At 33.0% G+C, this 20,841-nt stretch overlaps 2 protein-coding genes across 2 annotated transcripts; both read right to left on the bottom strand.

The window, feature by feature from the left end:
- Positions 1-7,972: 7,972 nt before the first annotated feature.
- Positions 7,973-9,256, bottom strand: LOC117780501 (ficolin-1-like). Its single transcript, XM_034617057.1, has 3 exons — positions 9,123-9,256; positions 8,359-9,075; positions 7,973-8,302 (listed from the first exon to the last, which is right to left on the bottom strand). The coding sequence occupies exons 1-3, from the start codon at positions 9,251-9,253 to the stop codon at positions 8,185-8,187; spliced, it is 966 nt and encodes a 321-aa protein (XP_034472948.1). The 5' UTR covers positions 9,254-9,256; the 3' UTR covers positions 7,973-8,184.
- Positions 9,257-15,852: 6,596 nt separating this feature from the next.
- LOC117779626 (microfibril-associated glycoprotein 4-like) lies at positions 15,853-17,696 on the bottom strand. Its single transcript, XM_034615887.1, has 4 exons — positions 17,621-17,696; positions 16,832-16,892; positions 16,068-16,775; positions 15,853-16,011 (listed from the first exon to the last, which is right to left on the bottom strand). The coding sequence occupies exons 1-4, from the start codon at positions 17,694-17,696 to the stop codon at positions 15,894-15,896; spliced, it is 963 nt and encodes a 320-aa protein (XP_034471778.1). The 3' UTR covers positions 15,853-15,893.
- Positions 17,697-20,841: the final 3,145 nt, after the last annotated feature.

The raw sequence follows: 20,841 nt of genomic DNA, 5'->3' as shown, positions 1-20,841 counted from the left end.
AGGGGCAGCAGAGGAGTCTTCCCTCGACAACGGCAACCCAAACAAATCAAATTGGAGTCATTTACCCGTCGACACTCGCAGCAGATTTCGATTCAAATTCAACATGCAAGATTGTGGAATGAGGCATGTGGCACACAGGGCAAGGCGCCTCATGTGGCAGTGTGGCATCTGGCCTCGCCCAAGCAATGAAATCATAAGAAAGATGAACCCAATTCGATATGCTAAGCCTCAAATACCCTCACATAATTAAAAACTTGTAAAACTATAAACATTTTGAAGCACAATGAAATTAGGTGCCAAATAATGATAAAATTGACATGTCGCAGGAAAATCGGTTAAGATTTGACAAAGTTATGGCAGGAAAATTAGAATGATGCATGGAAAATCAAAGTAGTAGAGGGAAATAATGAAATTATTTGTATTCCGCTAGGAAATCGGTTTAGATTTGACAAAGTTATGTCCCTTTGAAGTTTTTGAAAATTGTTCGAGGGATAGCTGTCGAGTATCAAGGTATAAATAAAATGGACAGTGATGGAAAAAAATTAAGTTTTCCAATTTTGATGCAGAATCAAAATAGAGGCGAAATAATGAAATTATTTATATTCCGCAAGGAAATCGGTTAAGATTTGAAAAAGTTATGTTCGTCTAAAGTTTCTGAAAATGTGTCAAAACATAGGTGTCAAGTATCAAGGTATAAAAAAAATGGACAGTGATGCAAAAAAAATTAAGTTTTCCAATTTTGATGCAGAATCAAAATAGAGGCGAAATAATGAAATTATTTATATTCCGCAAGGAAATCGGTTAAGATTTGACAAAGTTATGTCCGTTAAAAGTTTTTGAAAAATTGTCACTATGCTTCTTTCTGCTCTGCTCAGCGCTCTTTTCTCTCTATTTCTTCTAATCGTCAGCTTAGCCATATACTATAATTTCCTCAAAACATGTTGCATAGAACATTTTTCACTCTATTTTACCAATCTTTTCAATATATAAAACCTTAAGTTAGTGAATATTCCCATTTTGAAGTATACTTTTCCCAAGCATAAGAACTCACAGTTTGATTATGATGCATGCAAAATGTTTGAATTGTTCAAATTTGCACTTTGCGAATGTGAATCGACCCACATATGATGCTGATGTTGATTTTGATTGAGTCGATGGAGGTGTTTGGGGAGCTAAAAGATGGAACTGTAGCTGGAGCTGCTCAAGTGGAAATTACTTGGCTCAGTCAACGGTCGCTGACTCCGTTCGTCTTGCATTGGCATGGCAATCAATCAATTCAAGTGCCAGGCCTTCAATTTCACATTTCGCACAAATTATGAAATTCTGTGAGGCGGACATCCTGGCTGAGTTGTTGTTGGCAAGACATCCATCCAGCTATTGCCAATTATGTCATGCTGTCGTGTTTGTAATCAAAACTGGTTACCTTGACATTGCTCCACCATTACACAGACTGTCTGATTGACTCACTCACTGACTGACTGACTCACTGACTGACTTACTGACTGACTAAAACGGTTGGTTGACTAAAGCAAGAGTTGAATCGCTTTTTAACTTGTCTTGTATGTGTTGCTTAAATTGGGTCAGTGGGTCCCCCATCTAATGGTCATATAAATTGGATTAACACATTGCTGAATGCACTGGGACGCCACCTAGCGGCGAAAACAACTAGCAATTTGCTGTAATTAAATCGTGCCTTGCACTTAAATGGCACTTTTAATGGTGTAATATCATTTGTGAGCGCACAGTGCGCTTTTCATTTCTATTTATGTCTCTTTGGCAATTTCTCTGTTTTAAAATTTTTTTAATTGCAACTGCAACACGATTCAACTATGCAACACTTGCAACAAACTGAACTCAATCCGTTGAGTTTTCGAGTAGTGACAACTGCTTGATAAAGTGCATTCAAGTCAACGCCTTTATCAATTTTGTGTGTTGCCCACCAAAATGTCAAATACTCTCATGATTAATGCGTTTAGAATTCTAATTTTTATTTCTGAATTATTTTTGGTTGCATTGGGAGGGTCGACAACGATTTTGAGTTTGAGTTCGAGAAGTTAACATATTCAATTTTCTACTTAATCAAAATGCATTCAAAATATGAAAGGGAGCAACATATCTATCTGTCTGTCTGTCTGTTTGTCGGCTCTGTTAAGTTTATTTTAAGTTCAAATAAACTAATTTATCATGCCATTAGATAGTGTATGTCAGCCTTGAAGTCACTCTCTGAACATATAAATAAATAATTGGACTAAAGGGGTCGCCCAACTAAGGCCTTGACTTACGGCTTTACTTTGCTTTAGAATTGATTAGAGCCTACAAACTAAAGTGCGTATAGCCGCCAGGTAAATGGGAAGTCTAAAAGGCCATTTAACAGAACTTTCAGTATAATTAAAGTAGATTATAGACCAAATGTACTATTTTTAAAATTAATTAATATTTTGATCTTGGCAATGGTAGAACTGAAAGTTTTTTTATGGTAGTTTTTAATAAGTAAAATTAATAAATAAATCATAATTAAGCTTTTGATTCAATAAATCCTTTTCAAATTTAAGCAGCTTTTTGTAACAGATAAAAGAACTTTCGCTACAGTTCCTGACAACTTTAATGTGCTTAAAAGCTATTCTAGCAACTTGCGGTCAAAATTTAATAGACATATTAAGTATAGTTAGTAGAACTTTCACTAAACTTTATATCAAATTTAATGTGATTGTAAACTTTCATATTTAGTTTAAATATCTTATATTGCCGCTTTCATGTGCTTTTAAAATAAATGAAATAATTGTAAAGTTCCCTTTTTTAAATTATACTACAATTGAATTAAATGAATACAGGTTTAATCATTTTTTAAAACTTGTGAAAAATAAGACATCAGCTAGAAAACAACTATTGCTTGTATTTTTCAGTTTATCTCACAGATCAAATCAAGCTTCTAGGTACTTTCAAAGCTCTCTTCATATTTATGCAAATTTCAATTGGAGTCTCATCAGCTCTGTACTCTTACTATAAATGGTAAAAGCTGGGCTAATTGGATTGTTGTCGAAATAAAATAAGCTAACATCATCGGGACTATAAACAAAATGAAATTTCCCACTCATCTAAACACTTGACATTTCGGCATTAGCATTAACATAAATCATATTGACTGTGGCAATTTAAGAGGCAGCGTTAAGACTAAATCCAAACACGACAAATGCCGATGATCAGATGACGACGATGATGATGATGACGTTGATGATGTTAATGATGTTAATGCTGTTGGCTGTTGCTTTTGATGATGATGATGACGGCATTTCCATCTGCTTCAAAGTTATTCATATTACTTGGCATATTTGTTGTTGTTTTTGTTGTTGTTGCTGATACTCCCATGCCAAAAGGTCAGTTGCAAAAAAAAATAAAAATAAAGAAAGAAAACAGGCCACAAAGGAAGCAAACTCTCGGTCTCTCGGTCTCTGAGCCAACTCGACATCAACAATAAACATAATAATAAGTACGAGCCTTAGAGACGTTACACAGTGGGAAAAAAGGATACATAAGCTCATATAAAACTGAATTGAATTAAATTTATTACTAATACTTGTAGAACCGTATGGTAATTTTTTCTACTATCATTTACTGAAATTTAAATAATTTACTTTTAAATATTTAATTGGTTTTTTTTTTGTCATTTTAGTTTTTATTTTAACCCATTTTTCATACTTTTGTTTTAATTTTTGTCAACTTTTTTTAGATGACACTAAAGAAAAACTAAATAATTAATTCGCAATGTTCTGAATGTAGATTAGTATATGCTCTGTCGAAACAAGAATAAAGAACTCCCATAACAAAAATTTTGAAAATTACATGTTTTTTTTTTAATTTTTTAACAAATTTTTTAAAGTTACAATTAATATAAATATAAAGAAAACAACTTTATTGAAAGCCACACTAAACATTGTAACTTGAGAAAAAACAGACTGACTGGTTACTTTTAAATATATTTGTAATTGTTAGCTAATCTAGTAATTTTTCCCACTGTACTGTAGACGAGGTGGACGAGAAACTGAAAAGGAAACCGGTTGCTCCTTGCGAGGTGACTTCCTGGCGTTCGTTATTGACTTTTGAGTCGCCCCTCAGCAGCTCATGTTTCAAATTTTCGCATTTCAATTCAATTCAAGACATTTGAAAGGCAACACTGGCAAATGGAAACTGGCAACTGGCAAAAGGCAGCGGACCCTTGGGCAGCGTCTTCTCGAAAATCAAAGTCAACACAATACGGCGAATTATGGTATTTCCTTCGTGACCTTTGACTCCCTGCCTTCCTGTCCTTCTTCACTCTACACCTTTTGTAGGAGCACAAGTTATGCAATTACGCGCCGCATTCACATTCTCAATCGTTGCGAATTTGTAGGCAATTAGGAGGATGTCGTTTCGCAGCAAAGCAGCGGCATCTAGGGAACACCTTCTTAACTAGAGATGGGCACGTGATACTCACGATATTTTAACTAAATTTAAGATAATTAAATTCTGGTGACGAAATCGAAGTTAGTATTTATATTTGAAATAAATATTCTTAGTGACAAGAAAACTGGAAGCTTTTTCGTAGTATGCGGAAAGGGAAAATATTTTAAATACATATAAAACTCTTTGATCTGACTGACTGACCATCGAGCAGCCCAAGCCATAAGTCGTACAAGTCTGAAATTTTGACACAACATAAATAAGACAAAATCAAAGTGCGTTAATTTTAATTTTTTTTGCTACATATAATAATGAAACTTTTTACTTTTACCTAACCTTAACATTGGGACCATTAATTTAATAAAGAAAATGTTGGGTCTTTAATATGCTTCTGTCACAAGACTTTTACCTCAAATGGGGATTTGCTATTTGATATAAATCGACAGATGTTTTCACTTTGGATGAAAAATGAGAGAAAATTTATTCTGTGCATATCGGAAAATGTAATTGACATGTTTTTGATCAACTTTTAAAAGATTTTTAGTGTTTTATATATAGAAAAAATTATAATTTTCTAAATCAAATAATTCTATTTTGCGTTTGTAATTAGCTATCGTGACTCGTCTCCACATCGTGACACGACACGCATTCAACTCTCTTGCTGAGTCAGCAAAATGAGCCGATAAAGTTGCTTTCGAAGGCGTCGCACTCATAAGTGCGTGATAAGCATTTTGATTTATGCTAACGGGGAAGTCTCACACACACACAACATACAACACACAACAAAACACAACTACACACACGCAACTGGGAAAGATAAATAGATACACATTTGTATTTGTGTTACAAGCAAAATCCTTAATTGAACGTTGCAAGCAAACTAATTTTATGGCATATTAGCAGACCATTAATTATCACAGCGTTATAAATTTTAATGTCGATTAATTGCTGCCAAAACACAGGCAACAACTACAACTACAACTACAACAGCAACAACAACAACAACAAATGGCAAACATAACATGAAAGTCGTGTCTGATGTTGCAGTTGCTCCATGGCTTCAATCCGAGAAAGAAACCAACGAACCAAAGCAAAAGCAAATGTCTCAAAGGCAGAGGCAATGGCCAAAAAGACTTCCTGTTGTGCGTGGGCCGACTTCATCAGCCATGTTGCAGATGCTGTTGCCACTATTGGCAAAAGATCTACTTTTTACAGCATGCAATTTAAGTAAAATGCGTCTTACCAACTTCGCAAAATTCACCAAATTTGTATTTTCGAGTTACATGACCATTTTGGTTTTCAAATTTTGGTTTTCCTAGTATGAATATAAAGTTAATATATAAGTTGTTAATTCATTCACAGATACGATTTAAAAAAAAATCAAAGTAATTTTAAAATACTAAACAATAAAAACGACTTTTTGCCCATAGTACATGACGTTGACTGTGAAACAGATTTGGCTAACGGCAGCGTCATCAAATTCGTCGCACGCGTCATAAAAACCAAAAATTTACAAACTAAAAATAGAAGAAATAATAAAAATCAATTCAAAACCAAGCGAAAAGTGATAAGAGGCTAAACTGAAGCTTGAATTACCTATAAAACTATCAAAGTAAAGTGTTTAGTCGATAAGATAAACATTACATTCAAAAGAATATCAAGGTGCAATCTGCAAATTAACATAATAATAACCATTACATATTTTGTACCATCTTTAATTGTTTTCTTTTTATGATCACTCTGCCTGTAATTTTTTTCAAATACTGTAAACTAATAAAAATTATTGGTATCAGTGGGGAAGTCATTAGCAAACACATCTGTAATGCTTGGCTGCCTTCAACGCAGACTTTTTGGCTTTTATATTCAGGCACAATCTTCAAAACTGTTTGAAAAATATCTATCTCTGTTGCTCTCCTCAAATTCTCAACTGATGTTTATAAATAGCTCACAATCGAATAAATGTGGAAACAGTGGATACAGAACTCGAAATAATTTGTAGTCTACAAATATATAAGACAACCATGACATCTAAACGATTAAAATTGTATCTTACTCTCTACATTATCCAAACTGCTTCTAAACTTTTCACTTCAAAATTCTTCAAATAAATCTGATAAAAAATTTACAGTCAAAGACAAAATCTTACTTTAAATTAAATTCAAAGTGATTCTGAAACAATCGTATTATTAAATTTTCAGTAGAAAATAGACCATTTTATTATTTTAATCCCATTTTTTTTTTTTTTTTTGATTCAGTAATTTATCTCAAATATGTAAATTAAAGTGTCACCAATTGTTTTTCGGAACACTTAAGCGCTTTATTTATTTTTAATTTTTATTTCTGTTATATTTTATTATTATAAATATTCTTTTTAATATAAAACGTGTCCAATATATAATATTCACAACTTCTTTGCTTATCACTTTATACATTAGAAATGATTCATTGATATTTTTATTAAAATTGAACATTAATCACGTCTTATCTATATATCTTTGATTTATTAATTAATTGTATGTTACCAATTAACTGTCACAATTTAAAAGTGAATGCCTTTATTTCATGAATTATTTAAATGATTTATTAGTCTAATGAATTAAAAATTTAATAACAAATTGTGTCTCACCAATTAAGTGTCAAAAGTCAAAAGTCACATAAGCATGTCAGTAATTTTAAAATGATATATTGCTGTATTATAAATAATATAATTATTGATTTTGAATAATGATTAATTTTAAATTATCTATTAATGAATAGTGTGTCACCAAATGACTATTCATATCGATAAGCTGCATTATTGATTCGCAGGTAGCGCAATTTTAAGTCCAAATTATAAACGCATAACTCTTTTTTTGGCCACGCAGCCGAAAAGTTATTTATGTTATTTTGATTGCACTTAGTGAGTGTATTAATTTGATTATAATGGTTATATATGCGGCATAAATAAACATTTTTTTTGTGGGTTATTCGCTTTTGGATTCGCTTTGAATATTTATGTGGAGAAGGAGAGCGATTTGGGAGCAACCTGCGACATTTGTGGCCCATAAACGTCGCGTAAAAGTGTCTCCAATTTATTAAGTCGCCAGGTAGGCACCACTAAAGACCCAGTTAGGCATCAGGTAACTTCCGCCAACAACCCACACTCATCATCATTAACAGCATTACCAGCATCATCATCATCATTATCATCAACATTTACTTTAACAACGCTTTGAAGTGTAGCGAACTTAGTCGATAAACAAATTCGGGTTTTAACTGAAATAAAATTGAAATGGCGATGAAGACTGAGACTGAAACTGAAACTGAAACTGGGACTTGGATGAGACCCAAATCTCTCGCTTTATGTAATAAAGAGCTGTAACAAAATTATTTAAGCCTCGTCTTTTGTTTTCTGTAGTAGTTTAGCTAGTTAATGTAGTGTTTTAAATTTGTTATTAGTCGCATTTGCACTTATCTTAAAAGCTGAAAATTATTGAAAATTAAACTTTGTTTCGAGATACTTACTAAAAATCAGAGATTAAATTAGATATATCGCTGTAAGATTCAAGACTCAGTTTATTTACAAAGCGTCAACCTTAAAACGTTGACTGAAAAAGATTATTTAATATTGAAATTAATATTTAAACAGGATCTCTCTATACACTTGGTATCCAAGTATACAAGCATACATATACATTATCTACAAATACGCCCAAAACATAAAATATATACTTTGTAACACCTTTTGTGTTTGTGAAGGCAGATTTTTCACTTTCTCGGCCGTATCATCATTACGGCTTTTCTTAAAGAGTACTCGTGGCCCCGAAAATGGTACCAATTGACGCCCTTATGATCGCTGTTGTCATTATATCTCCCCGCCAGATTACTGTAACAATTAAAGTTAATAAACAATTCTTCAAAATCAACAGCGTTTCTTCATACCTGAAGTGACAATCAGCGTACCACCAGGCGCCAGTTCTATATTCAGCGCAGTTTTCCAAACTTTCATCGTTGTCCCGATCAAATGTGGAAAACCTCTCGCCACGATGATAATTGAGAGAATCTCCAGCAGTTCCATTGGCTTCGCCCAGAGTGTGTAAGACATATAGTTGATCCTCGTCACCGATTGCAAATGAATCATACGCCTCGAATTTTTCAACTCCATCAAAATCTTCGAGAACTACAAGTAGCTCCTGTTTCCCATCAGCAGTTAGTGCGTGTATTTTATCCAAACCTAAAAAGAACTCGCCACTTAAATCTCCGAAACCTCTTTGGTATTCAGTCCAGTTTCGATAGAAGTCGACACTGCCATCCATCCTTCTCAGGATGATCGTCCATCCTCCTCCTTGAGTTTTCGTATCGCAGGCAACTTCAACAGGTTTACTACTATAGTTGGGGATGAGTATGTCGTAGATACCACTAGTCTTAGCCCCCGTACAGCTGTTGGCAAGATATCTAAAATTGTTTTTAACCGATTCATTTTCAAGTAAATCCTTCTTCAGTCTTTCCTGCTCCGCTTTTATTGATTGAATGTCCGCACGAAGGGATTGAATATCTGCTGCTTTAAGAAGATCATTTAAAAACTTTTCCTGACGATTCTGAACATCCACGGCCTTAACAAGTCCATCTATCAACTTTTCATGACGTTCCTGTACCGCTCTAAGAAATGGTTTAGTTTTGGAATACTTTAAAGGTTATAATTTTACCTTAGTTCGGATAATTGAGAATTTATTGATACAAGCACGGCCGTTTCATTATATTCCGAAATTGGAATTGCATCACACAGCAAAGAGAACGTATTTATTATAAAGATAATGCAAATTATTTTCAGCAACATATTGCAACCGCTCTTAACCGAATGCCGGAATAGACTGACTGACTGAAATTTGGCATGAACAGAAGAAATGCTTTCAAAAACAATTTTCCTAACCACATATATATATAAATACATACTCTATTTTTTAAACATTATACAGCCTCATTTTATTTTCTCACTTTCACATTTTTTCAGAATAATAGTATAAACATTAATACATTTCGATCATTGGAGCATTTCCAAGAATTCAAATCTAAGCATTAAAATATTTCCAAGAATTCTAAAAATAAAGGCACAATATATACACTTAATGTCTACACTGAAAATAAGACCAACTTCAAAAATCAAGAACATTCGTCTTAAATATTTTGTTCTAAAATAAGACTATTTTGGGACCAAATTACTAAAACTAAAATTATTAATCTGAAAACTCTTAAACTCTTAATATAAGAATAAAAATCTTAGTTTTTAATTTTAGTATTAATTTTAAGAACATTTATTCTTAAAATAAGAACTTGGTCTTATTTAAAATGTTCTTAGAATTAAGATGTGTTCTCTTAATTTAAGAATTGTATGTTCTCGACACATTTTTTAGACCAAACATCTTAGTTCTGAGAACAAAATCTTGATTTAAGAACATTTTTTTTTATCAGTGTATGTATATAGACTTTCAAAATATTAAACATAAACGCCCTAGTCGAAAGTGAATGACTGCGAATAATACATATAAATATTTAAAAAACATATACAATTTTAAATTGAGAACAGAGAAAATTTCAGTTGTCTCTGAACTCTACACTTTCCTTCTAGACCTTATCTAATTAGGTACTATAGGGAGAAATATGCCAAGAATTGGCATAACAGCTGCTCATTTACCCCCTGCCAAGGTCACAGCCACGCCCCATACTAAAATGCTAAAATTATGATTGCGAAAATTATGACAGCTCTGAAATTTCTCAACTGAAAACCATTTATTAGCTGTACCAGCAACGGAAGCCATAAGGAAACACACAAAAAACATCAAATATAACAAAACAAATCTATAATTTCGATTGAAGGAAAATTCGGAAAAAAAAGGGGGGATAAAATTTATGGTGCCAGCATTGTGCCATGCAAATTTATGACAAAACATTCAAAGCCGTGCAGAAAGGTAAACAATGGATATAGAGCAAGTATACCTCTATTTTTCTTTTGGAAAAGGGGCGAAATTTTGGAACGTGGCCAAAAATAATTTAATTATAATTTTGAATGCGTACAAAATTCGAAAATTTGCGAAAAGTGTAGACAAAACGAAAAGGGTTTTTTCCAACACGCATAGGCAAATTTTCCCGATTTCACAGTCAAGGGTAGGGAGAGTCTCTTGGTTAGGGGTAGCAACCCCTGGAGACGTTGTGACGTCTGTTTGTAAATTAAAGGATCAGAACTGTCGACCAACTGTCGCTCCGAACTGTTCCCGACTAGGCCAACTGTCGGATCCATATTGCACCCACGCGATAATGTCAATCAAAAAACTGTTCAATTTGAGAATTATTCAATTAACATTTCAAGCAATTATACGGAGATAGAAGATCGCTACAGCAGCGATAAGATAGGTCAGACATGTCATGTCATATTCCGAAATGGGATAGGTATATCAACCAAGAGCCGTTCGAACCGGTTCCCTTGAGTTTTTGAATTTTGAGTGACGTGTGACCAGCGGTCAGTCACCGATGATAGGAAAAAGGGGCAACTGACCAAAGGAAATTGAATTAAAACAAAAGGTTACCTTTTTTTTGAATGGTTCTGTGAAGTGGTCAGTGGCGTGTTTAATAGGATTTACGTGCTAAGCGTAATTAGGGAACTAGTTCCAGGCGTGTACAGTTGCCACAGTCATCGCCTGCTATCGTTATCGTTAATGCCCATGTTATCGAATTTAAATGTTTACACATTCAAGTGGTTTTTGCATAATTTGCATACCTAATGAGAATCACACATTAGTTTTTGTTTTTTTTTTCTATTTTCCACTTTTGTTATCAACTAGAAAAACAAATAAAAATTAAGTGAAAAAATCTATAGAAAATTGTAGCGTTTTCATACAGAAAATGGAAAGGGTAGAGAGCTGCATTGATTAACAGAACGCAACCCTGCAATGGGACAGGATAAGCAAAAAAGGGGCGAAAGGGGCGAAAGGGTTAAAGCCAAGCCAACAGCTGGACTCATTCATCATTTGCATATATGCCGAACGCAGGACGATCAACGGGGAAGAGAGAGAGAAAGGGGAACATAGGCTGGCAATTGGATTGTACACACAACACACATAAATCAAACTGTTACAGTTACATTTATGGAGTGTGTTAGACAAAGTCTGAAGTGGAATTTGGGCTTGTAACTCTCGGCGTGGGGATTTGAGCATCTGTCATTCACTGACAGTCCCAGACAGCAACTAAAGTATATCCTAATTGATAAACCAAACATGTAGATTGCACTGAATATGCAAATCTAAAGTTACAGTGTATGTAACTGCCTTTATGCTTGAAATACATATACACTGTAAAATATTAAAAGATTCACTGTAAGTTTGGTATTTATAAATCGAAAATATATCTAGAAAAGCTGACAATAAGAGCAAAGTAAAAATCAAAACCATAAAAACCATATTTAATATGGTCATATTATATTTTAATAGACAGCGTAAAATGTTTATATTTATTTACATTTTGGCATCAATTAAATTAAATTGAATTAAACATCAAAGTAAAATCAAAGTGAAAAATAGATTTAAAAAAAAAACAAATAAAACAAAAATAATATATGTCATTCTTAGTTTATCGTTTAATCCTATTTATGTTATAGTTTCCCTAAAATGGTTAAAATTGTATTTAAACTAAATATTTTTATATTATATTGCATTAATCTTTTTAAACAAAAATCATAGGTTTTATCAGTTTGTTTAATCGACAAAAATTTTTGAGTCAAAGTACTTATTTCTAGAACATTTTTTTAAAGCATTATAAGCTTACGCAGTTTTAAAATAAATATAAATATAAATTATAAATTATTAAATGAAGTGATAAAAATAATTTGAATACATTGATATTTTATGTTTAATATGAAATCAATTTGAACTAACTATGCTCATATTTTTTAATATGAAATCAATTTGAACTAACTATGCTCATATTTATTTTATATTAAAAGATTGACCAACTCCGTATTAAACGACATAATCAGAGCAAGAAAAAAAATGTAAACCAAAATATGGACTCCAAGCAAAAGTTTGAAAAAGGTTTTCCTTAAACTATATACTCCAATTAAACATGTTGAATAATTTCTCAACATCTTTTAATCTTTATCCTATTTATTACATAATTCACCACATAGCTAAGCTATCCTGATATAAGTGTTTAATTATGCACCGATAACGGTTTGCAGCATTAAATTCATTTGTCTAGCAATTTGTTGGTCATCTCCCTTGTATTGCCAATATGCAAAACATTGGCCACTTAGATAAGCAAATATTGCAGCTTAGCTAATGGTTAAAGCCCTGTTTCCCTGCTCCCTTTCCCCTACCCTTTGCCCCTGTTGCACAGTCAAGAGACTAACTACCACAATATTTACCTCTATCTGCAGCAGAGGCAATCGATACTTGTGTGTTCTGGCTGAGTGTGAAAATGCAGCAATCAGCAGAGACAAAAGCCGCAGCCATTAGGAAATTCGGTTTAGATATTTTGAGGTGTCCAAGAAAACAAATGGACACTTTAAACAACCTAAGCTCAAAAGTAAACAAAGTTTAGACAAAAAGACAATTTCCAATCCCAATTGCTTGGATTAAATGCAACTTAATGGAAAAATCCTGCAATAGTTTGTAAAAATTTCTGTTTGTTTAAGTAAACTCTTCTCAAATAGACTTCTCTATAATGTAAATAATATAAAGAGCTCCTAAATAACGATTTAATTAATAGTAAATTTTCTTTACTTTAAAAATTTGTACATATCGAATTTTCGAATAATATATTCATATTAAGTATATAATTTAATTTATATTTCTAGGCTTCTACGCTCAGAATACTACATGCATCTGTAAAAAATGTTTCTTCAAAAACTTGTGAACAAATAATTTTTTTATAAAGAACTTTTTTAATTTTATGAATACATAATAAAATTACAGCTTTATTTACAAACAAATTGATTTCTTACTAGCAAAGCTTCTCTTTAAGGGTCGTTTTAACAAAGTCTAGCTAAATTCCACCAAAGAAATATTTTCAAATCTGGCTTTGCATTTCAACAATTTTTTAAAACTCCTGAGGCATTGAATTAATTAGCCTTAATATACTTAAAAAATTCTTTATCAGCTTTAAGTGCATATATGTGGCATTCTAAAATGAGGTTTTGCAATAGGTAATTTTCAATTGATTCCATCGATCCACTCATTAATACACATTTAACTAGGGAACTCTTCAAGTTGCTAAGCACACCTGACTAGGAAGTAGGAATTGAAAAGAAGAGGTGAGGAGCCAACAGAAGTGTCTGTTCGAATTCAATTTAGTTTTCAATCAGCCGACATAATAGTGGTTGTTATTGTTAGTTGTTGCAGTTGTTGTTGTTCCTTCTCTTGAGGTTTAGACGATAAGTAGCTGCACGCATAAAACTTCAAATTGAATGCGTTGCGAGAACAACATGCAATCCAGGAATCGGATTAGAAATTGGAATGGAGCAAAGCTCCGCCAGCCATCCTCCTATATACCCTTCCCTCCTCCCATCCCTTATTCCTCCCTATCTCAGTCTCAAGCAAGGAAAACAACAGTTCAGTTAACCAGAAAGCAACACGCAAAAGCAACGCCTGGACAGCCCGAGGCAGGAACAAACAACAACGCAGTTCGAGGAGCAAAAACAGCCAGAAACCAGAAGCAGAAAGCAGGCAACAAGGAGAGAGCAGAGAGCAGGGAGAGCTGCATTCCCAGCCAGGACATGGCAAATAGAGAAATGTGGGCAAATATGATGATGATGGCTGAGTTGGGTGGATTTTTACCACGACACTTGGAACTCTTGCCAACAGTGTTGTCAGGGCAGCTTTAATCCCGTCAAATCTGGCTTTTAAAAGTTCAAAAAATTTAAAATCATCAGGCAAATAAAAGTTATAAGCTTTAAAATAATTTGTATATGTATAATATAACAATTGAATATTCTGTTTCACAGAATTGTATATAAAAAATGTTGGGTCTTGAATATGCTTCATGATTAGACTTTTACCTCATGTACAAAATTTTTCTTTGGATGTTTTTACTATTAAAATCATTACATTTTGGTATCAGAACCAGTCAAAATTTACCGTAGAGAAGTGATATTGACATTACTATTTGAAATTTGAAAAAAATATTGGTTTTAATTAAATAGTTTTGAAAATAAAATTGTTCATCAACATGATAAGAAATTTGAATATTTTTTTTGATTGTGATTTTGGCAAACTTACTTTTAGAAATATTTAGACTTCAAATATTTATAATAATTTTTTCAAATTTTTTAATATTAATAAAAAATAATTATAATCATGACAAATTATTCCAAAATGTAGCTTTATTTAAGAATTTTAACCCACCAAAAGCAGTTATTATTTGTATTCTTAAAAGTTGGCAACACTGCTTGCCACTTGCCTCTTGTCTCGTCGGTTGCAAGTTGTGAGTTTGTTGTTCGTTTGAATTTCTGATGCGTTTTCGATTTTTCCACGCGCTGATTTTTCTCTCTCAATTTATTTTTTTTTTCATTTTCTATTTTCTTTTGTATTTATTGTTGCTGCTGATGCAGAAATTGCAACTTTGTTTATTTAAGCATTGCAATCGAATGTTGTTGTTATTGTTGTTGCTGTTGTTGTTGTTGTTGTTGTTGCCGCGTGCTCATTTGTACTTTTACAGCGTATTTATTTTTGATTACATTTCAATTGTTGTTGTTGTTGTTTATGTTTATGTTTCGCATTGTTTTGTGGCATTTTGCTGTGAGTGGCCCAAAGAATTAGCCAAAACATTTTTCCATGCACAAAAACCAAAAACTTTAAATGGGCTATTGCCAAAGGGGCTGCGGCTAAGAGAACACGATTATTTGTGGTAAGAGAAGGGCGGCAAATGAGAGGTGATAAGGAAGCTCACAATAATACTTGTAATTATAATTTTTCTACTTTTTTTATTTTGCATTTTCATTTCTATGTTGTTTTTAATTTTTTTGCTGTTTAGTGTAATTGCAGTTGGCAGCTGAAAAGGACAGCCGTGAACTCTGCCCAGCAGCAAAGTGAAAATTAAAATGTGTCGGCTCTTTGAACAGCTCGAGGCACAGGCAAAAACTAGGAGCAGTCTGGCTCAGAGACAGTGGTCAACAAACACCATTAAGCAAATAAAATAAAAACTATGTACTTTAAATCAGCTTATTATATAAATAGCTTTAACTTTTATAAGTTCACATTATCAAGTTCGAATTGAAAAAAAGAAAAACACAAAAGCAAATTTACTTTGAAATTAGTTTAGCTAAAATTTTATAATTTAATTAATAATTTTTAGCTGAAAGTTTATTTAAATTAAAATTTTAATTTTGATGACAAAAATATGATATTAAAATTAAATTAGTTTTTTATATGTAATTTAAACAATTATATATTAGCAAATGGAATAGTTTTTTGATATCGATGGCTTGGAATTCACGTTCTTGGACGTATCATCATAACGGCTCTCTTGAGTGAGTAATCGAAACCCTTAAAGGACTGCCAATTAATTCCCTTTTCTGATGTTGCGTCCTTATATTTACCTGCCAAATTGCTGTAAGAATTCAAGTTTATAACAAACGTTTACACAATCATCAATCCCACTAATACCTGTAATGACAAAAACCGTACCACCAAGCACCTGTGCTGTATTCGGCGCAGTTTTTCTCTTCCCAAGTATCATGATCCCGATCAAATGTGGAAAACTTCTTGCCACGATGATATGAGAGTGAATCTCCAGCAGTTCCATTGGCTTTGCCCAGAGTGTGTAAGACATATTGTTGATCCTCGCTTCCGATTGCAAATTTCTCATATGTCTCATATCTCACAGCTCCCTCGAAATCCTCAAGTACTATAAGTAACTCCTGACTGTACACTGCCGTTAGTGCATGAATTTTGTCTAATCCTAAAAAGAACTCGCCATTTAGATCTCCGAATCCCTTTTGGTACTCAGTCCAATTTCGATAGAAGTCGACACTGCCATCAATTCTACTGAGGATTACAGTCCATCCTCCTCCTTCAGTTTTCGCATCGCAGGCAACTTTAACAGGTAGACTACTAAAATTGGGTATTAGTATGTCGTAGATTCCATTGGACTTGGCCTTGACACAACTGCTTAGGTAATATCTTAAATGGCGTTGATCCAATTCTCTGACAAGTTCATCAAGTAGCAACTTTCCCTGTCGCTCCAGCTCCGATGAGAGAAGTTGTATATTCAAAATCTTAGCAAGTTCACCAACTAACTTTTGTTGAAGCTCCCGAATATCTGATTTCTTAACAAGTTGTTCTATCAATTTTCCCTGTCGATCCTGCTCATCACTGTACAAAAATAAAACCAATTAGTTTGGGAAGGCTCAAGGTTATACGGATCTTACCTCAACTTGGATTGTTGGAAACTAATTGATAGCAGTAAGTTTGTGTCATTATAGTTGGAAACTGGAATTGAATCCGCGAGCGAAGAGAATGCATATATTATAAAGAATATGCAATTTGTTTTCTTCAACATTTTGTTACCGTACATTACAGAATGAATAAGAAAACTGAATGAGTCGACGCTCGAATTTAAGAGAAAAAGTCGACTCTGAGGAAATTATCGTAAACACCAACCAATAATACGTTATTAATAAACATTATTACACACACAGCCACAGTAACTTTAACTTCCTCTCCGATAAAATATTCAGGCTATTTACGAGTATGTATAACAGAGCGTTAAGGCATTCCCAGAAATCATTTATCAATTACATATGGGCATTTCCACATCGCAAACGACTCATTTTTACAGCTACAGAGTAAAACTCAATGACTTAAACTTACAAAAAAAATATATTTTTTCAATTAGATTATATTATTATATGTACTTGTGCTTATCAAAATTATATTAAAATGAGTTCTTTTTATCATAGGTCTAAATTATATTTAGCAATTTCGGTATATCGCAACTTATCATCATATTTTTCTTCACTATTTTATAAGCTACACCCACTGTAGCTTAGCTTGACAAGTGACAGGGACTGTGGGTCAGGTTATGTTATTCCCGCTTCCTCCGATTTCCTCCTCCCAACTGCAACTGGTGTTTACTCTGTTGGCTCCTGCAACATGTTTATATATGCGACACTTGAATGTCCTGTGTTCTCGTCCTGTCCACCTCCTCCCTTCTCCACCATCCTCATCGTCCGAAGCAATCGCATTTAACGACTTAAACGGCGACAACTTCGTGGTGCGACGCAACTGTCGCATTTCCGCATTGCAAATTACTCCGTGAAAGCCCGGCGTTTTGTAATTAAGATAAAAGCGACAAAGACAGCGCCAAAGTCCGCAAAATAAAGGAGGAAAGAAGAAGAGGCAGAGAAAGAGAGAGAACATTTCAAGTGTTTCAACAGGACAAAGCTAAAAATGCAGCTTGACATGTGCAACTTTCTGAACCACAACAAAATTAATTTATTGAAAATAAAAGTAGAGTTTAAGCTTCAAAGAAATCAAGCTTGAAATAAGAAACTTATCTGATTGAATTGGAAAATTCAAGATATACTATTTTTAAAAGAGGTGTCCTAAATAATATCAATCTTAATTTTAAAATACTTATTTGTAATATTGTATTTTTAACTGAAAAAAAATATTATAAAATAAAACTGTTTTCTTTTGTATCGTCATAGCATTTTATTTATTTTATAGCTTTTGTTTGTTAAAAGTTCAAAGTATATTTGATTCAATATATTTCTTTTAATTTTTTTCAAATATTTGCTAGGCTATCCAATATAATGAGCGTAGGGTATGTCGAAGTCTTGCACTCTGGAGAGTTCTACAAACTATTCCGGTATTAATCAGATTATATTTGAATTCTTCTTAAAATTAAAATTAAAAAATAAAATAAAATAAACAAAAATTACTTTTTATATTTATAATTTTTTTATATTTAAATTTTGATATACATTTTTTTTTGTTTTACTAACTTTATAAATGTTATTTTAATTTGTTACGAGTGGGATTCGAGCCGCCGCCTAGTGCTTTACAACTGAAGCTGCTTCTCTAACCAGAGCGCCATAGGGCCACCATTTATTTGATAAGAAATAGTACCTTTTTATACTCTCCTAACAACTTAAGATTTTTTAGATTAATAATCTTTGTTTTAGTAATTTGGTCTTAAAATAATTTTAATTTTAAGAACAAAATATTTAAAATGAGTGTTCTTGACTTTAGAAGCTGGTCTTTTTTTTCAGTGTAAGGAACACCAACAATTTTGTAACTTTGTCACACATAATAAGTGTCGTGAATGTGTCCTGAATATTTTATAATGAACGAATAAAAAATAGTTCAAGAAACAATTTTACACAGTCGAAGCAAGAAGTAGAGAATACGGTCGTAATAACTAACTAACTGTATAAGTACAGAGTCTTTCAGAGTTGGGATCGCTTGACTCACTAATTTTTTTATTTATAATGTTTTTTTTCTTAAGTCTTGTATAGTTTTGCGTCCTGATTTAGTTGCTGAAAATGCAGGAACTTAGTTAGAAATTTGCTGAGAGTTTAACAGTAACTTTAACCCTATGTTGCATCTCCCTCTAAAGAGTTTAGCGACTCTGTTTAATTGTTAAATGTGGCATGCAAAATTGCATATAGAAAACGTCAGCTTATCATGCCACAAAAAAACAGAAAAAACTAAGTGAGCAGTCCAAAATGGACACGCCCCGCTGAGTTTAGATCTGATGTGATGTTGATGTTGAGACTACATAGTCTAAACCTCAGACAGGCAAAACATGCACTACAGCAACAACAACAACCGAGAGATTGACAGTGGCAATGGACAGCTGCAGAGATGAAAAACACGCCCAATCCACCCAATACAATTCTAGCGCATTACAAGCTCATCAACGGCAGAGAATCCCTTTTTTTTTTTTTTTTGGTATCTCCCCCGAGCTGTACATTTTATTTAAAGGGTCCTAAATGGACCAGCCCTCGATTGTCATTCAAATTGAGTGAAACCCGTTTCGCTGGTTTGCTCTGATATTTTGTGACATTTCCACATTAAAAACGTTTTAAAAACACAACAAACATGCAGATTTCAATGGGATCGAAAAGGGAGAGAATTTTCGACAGCATCCGCGCTAAAATCTCCGCTCAAATTGAAACATTTTGACCCGAAGTCGAACCCAACACAACCAACCTAAAGTCTGAAGTGGACCTAAGCATTAGAGATTAAAAAAAAATATAAGCCAACACACATGACAACAATGCTGATGATCATCGTATGATGATCATAAATGTTGCTCTTGAGATTGCCTCGCTGCTAAGTAGGGTCCGAAAATTGTCGTTGGATTTTTATCAAAAATTTTGGTGTCATATTTTGACAGGCAAAACAATGTTTAAGACTTGAAAAGTGTGCAAATCTCAAGATAAGATGAATTGATAAGGAAATGTACTTTGAAGGCTGACCGAGCGAGCCAAGGGAAGGGGCAAACTTTTGCAGCCGTCAATTAACGGCAATTTATAGCCTCAAGGGGCACGTTCCACATTTTGTGTCTGCACTCTAAAAAAAAAAAAAAAAATAAAAACAATTAACAATTGTTGTCGCTTCAGCAACAACGACAACAACAACAACAACATAGCTTGCAAGTTGCGCCTGCGCAACAACAAACAACAAATCAAACAACATCAAAAGTAAAATAAAAATAAAATATAAAAAGAAAAAAAAAATAAACGGAAATATTTCCAATGGCGCGAAATGGAGTGCGCTTTAATTTGCATAAATTACGTGGCCAGAAAGGATGCAGGCTGCAGGATGCTGGGTAAAAGGGTTGACAGGGCTGCCAGGGTTGCCACCACCCAGCCAGCATCATCCTCCCGCTCGTCAAACCCAATGCACTGAAGTGCCTGCCGCCTGCACTTGAAAAAATAGCACAAGCTTTGGCTAAAAGTGCCACATAACGAAGATTAAATACCCTGCACTAACAACTCTTTAATAAATTAAAAAATGCGTACTTAAATATCTCAAATAATTTATTAAATTATATAAAACTCTTTGACCTGATTGACTGACTAATCATTACATAGCCCAAACCACAGGACCTAAAAAGCTGAAATTTTCAACAAGCATAGCTAAGACAATACTTATTTAAACTTGTCGCAGTGCTGCACTCAATTAGTTTTCTGAGATTTAAATATGATTTAATAAATGTAATTGCAAATATTTCTATAGAATATACAGATAACCTAAGGTGATATGTAGACTTGTAATGTTCAAATAATTTAATAATAATAAAAATAATAATAATAATAATAATAATAATAATAATAATAATAATAATAATAATAATAATAATAATAATAATAATAATAATAATAATAATAATAATAATAATAATAATAATACAATAATAATAATAATA

Source organism: Drosophila innubila, assembly GCF_004354385.1.
Source record: "Drosophila innubila isolate TH190305 chromosome 2L unlocalized genomic scaffold, UK_Dinn_1.0 4_B_2L, whole genome shotgun sequence".
NCBI lineage: Eukaryota > Metazoa > Arthropoda > Insecta > Diptera > Drosophilidae > Drosophila > Drosophila innubila.
This window is presented reverse-complemented; position numbering and strand designations above follow the sequence as displayed.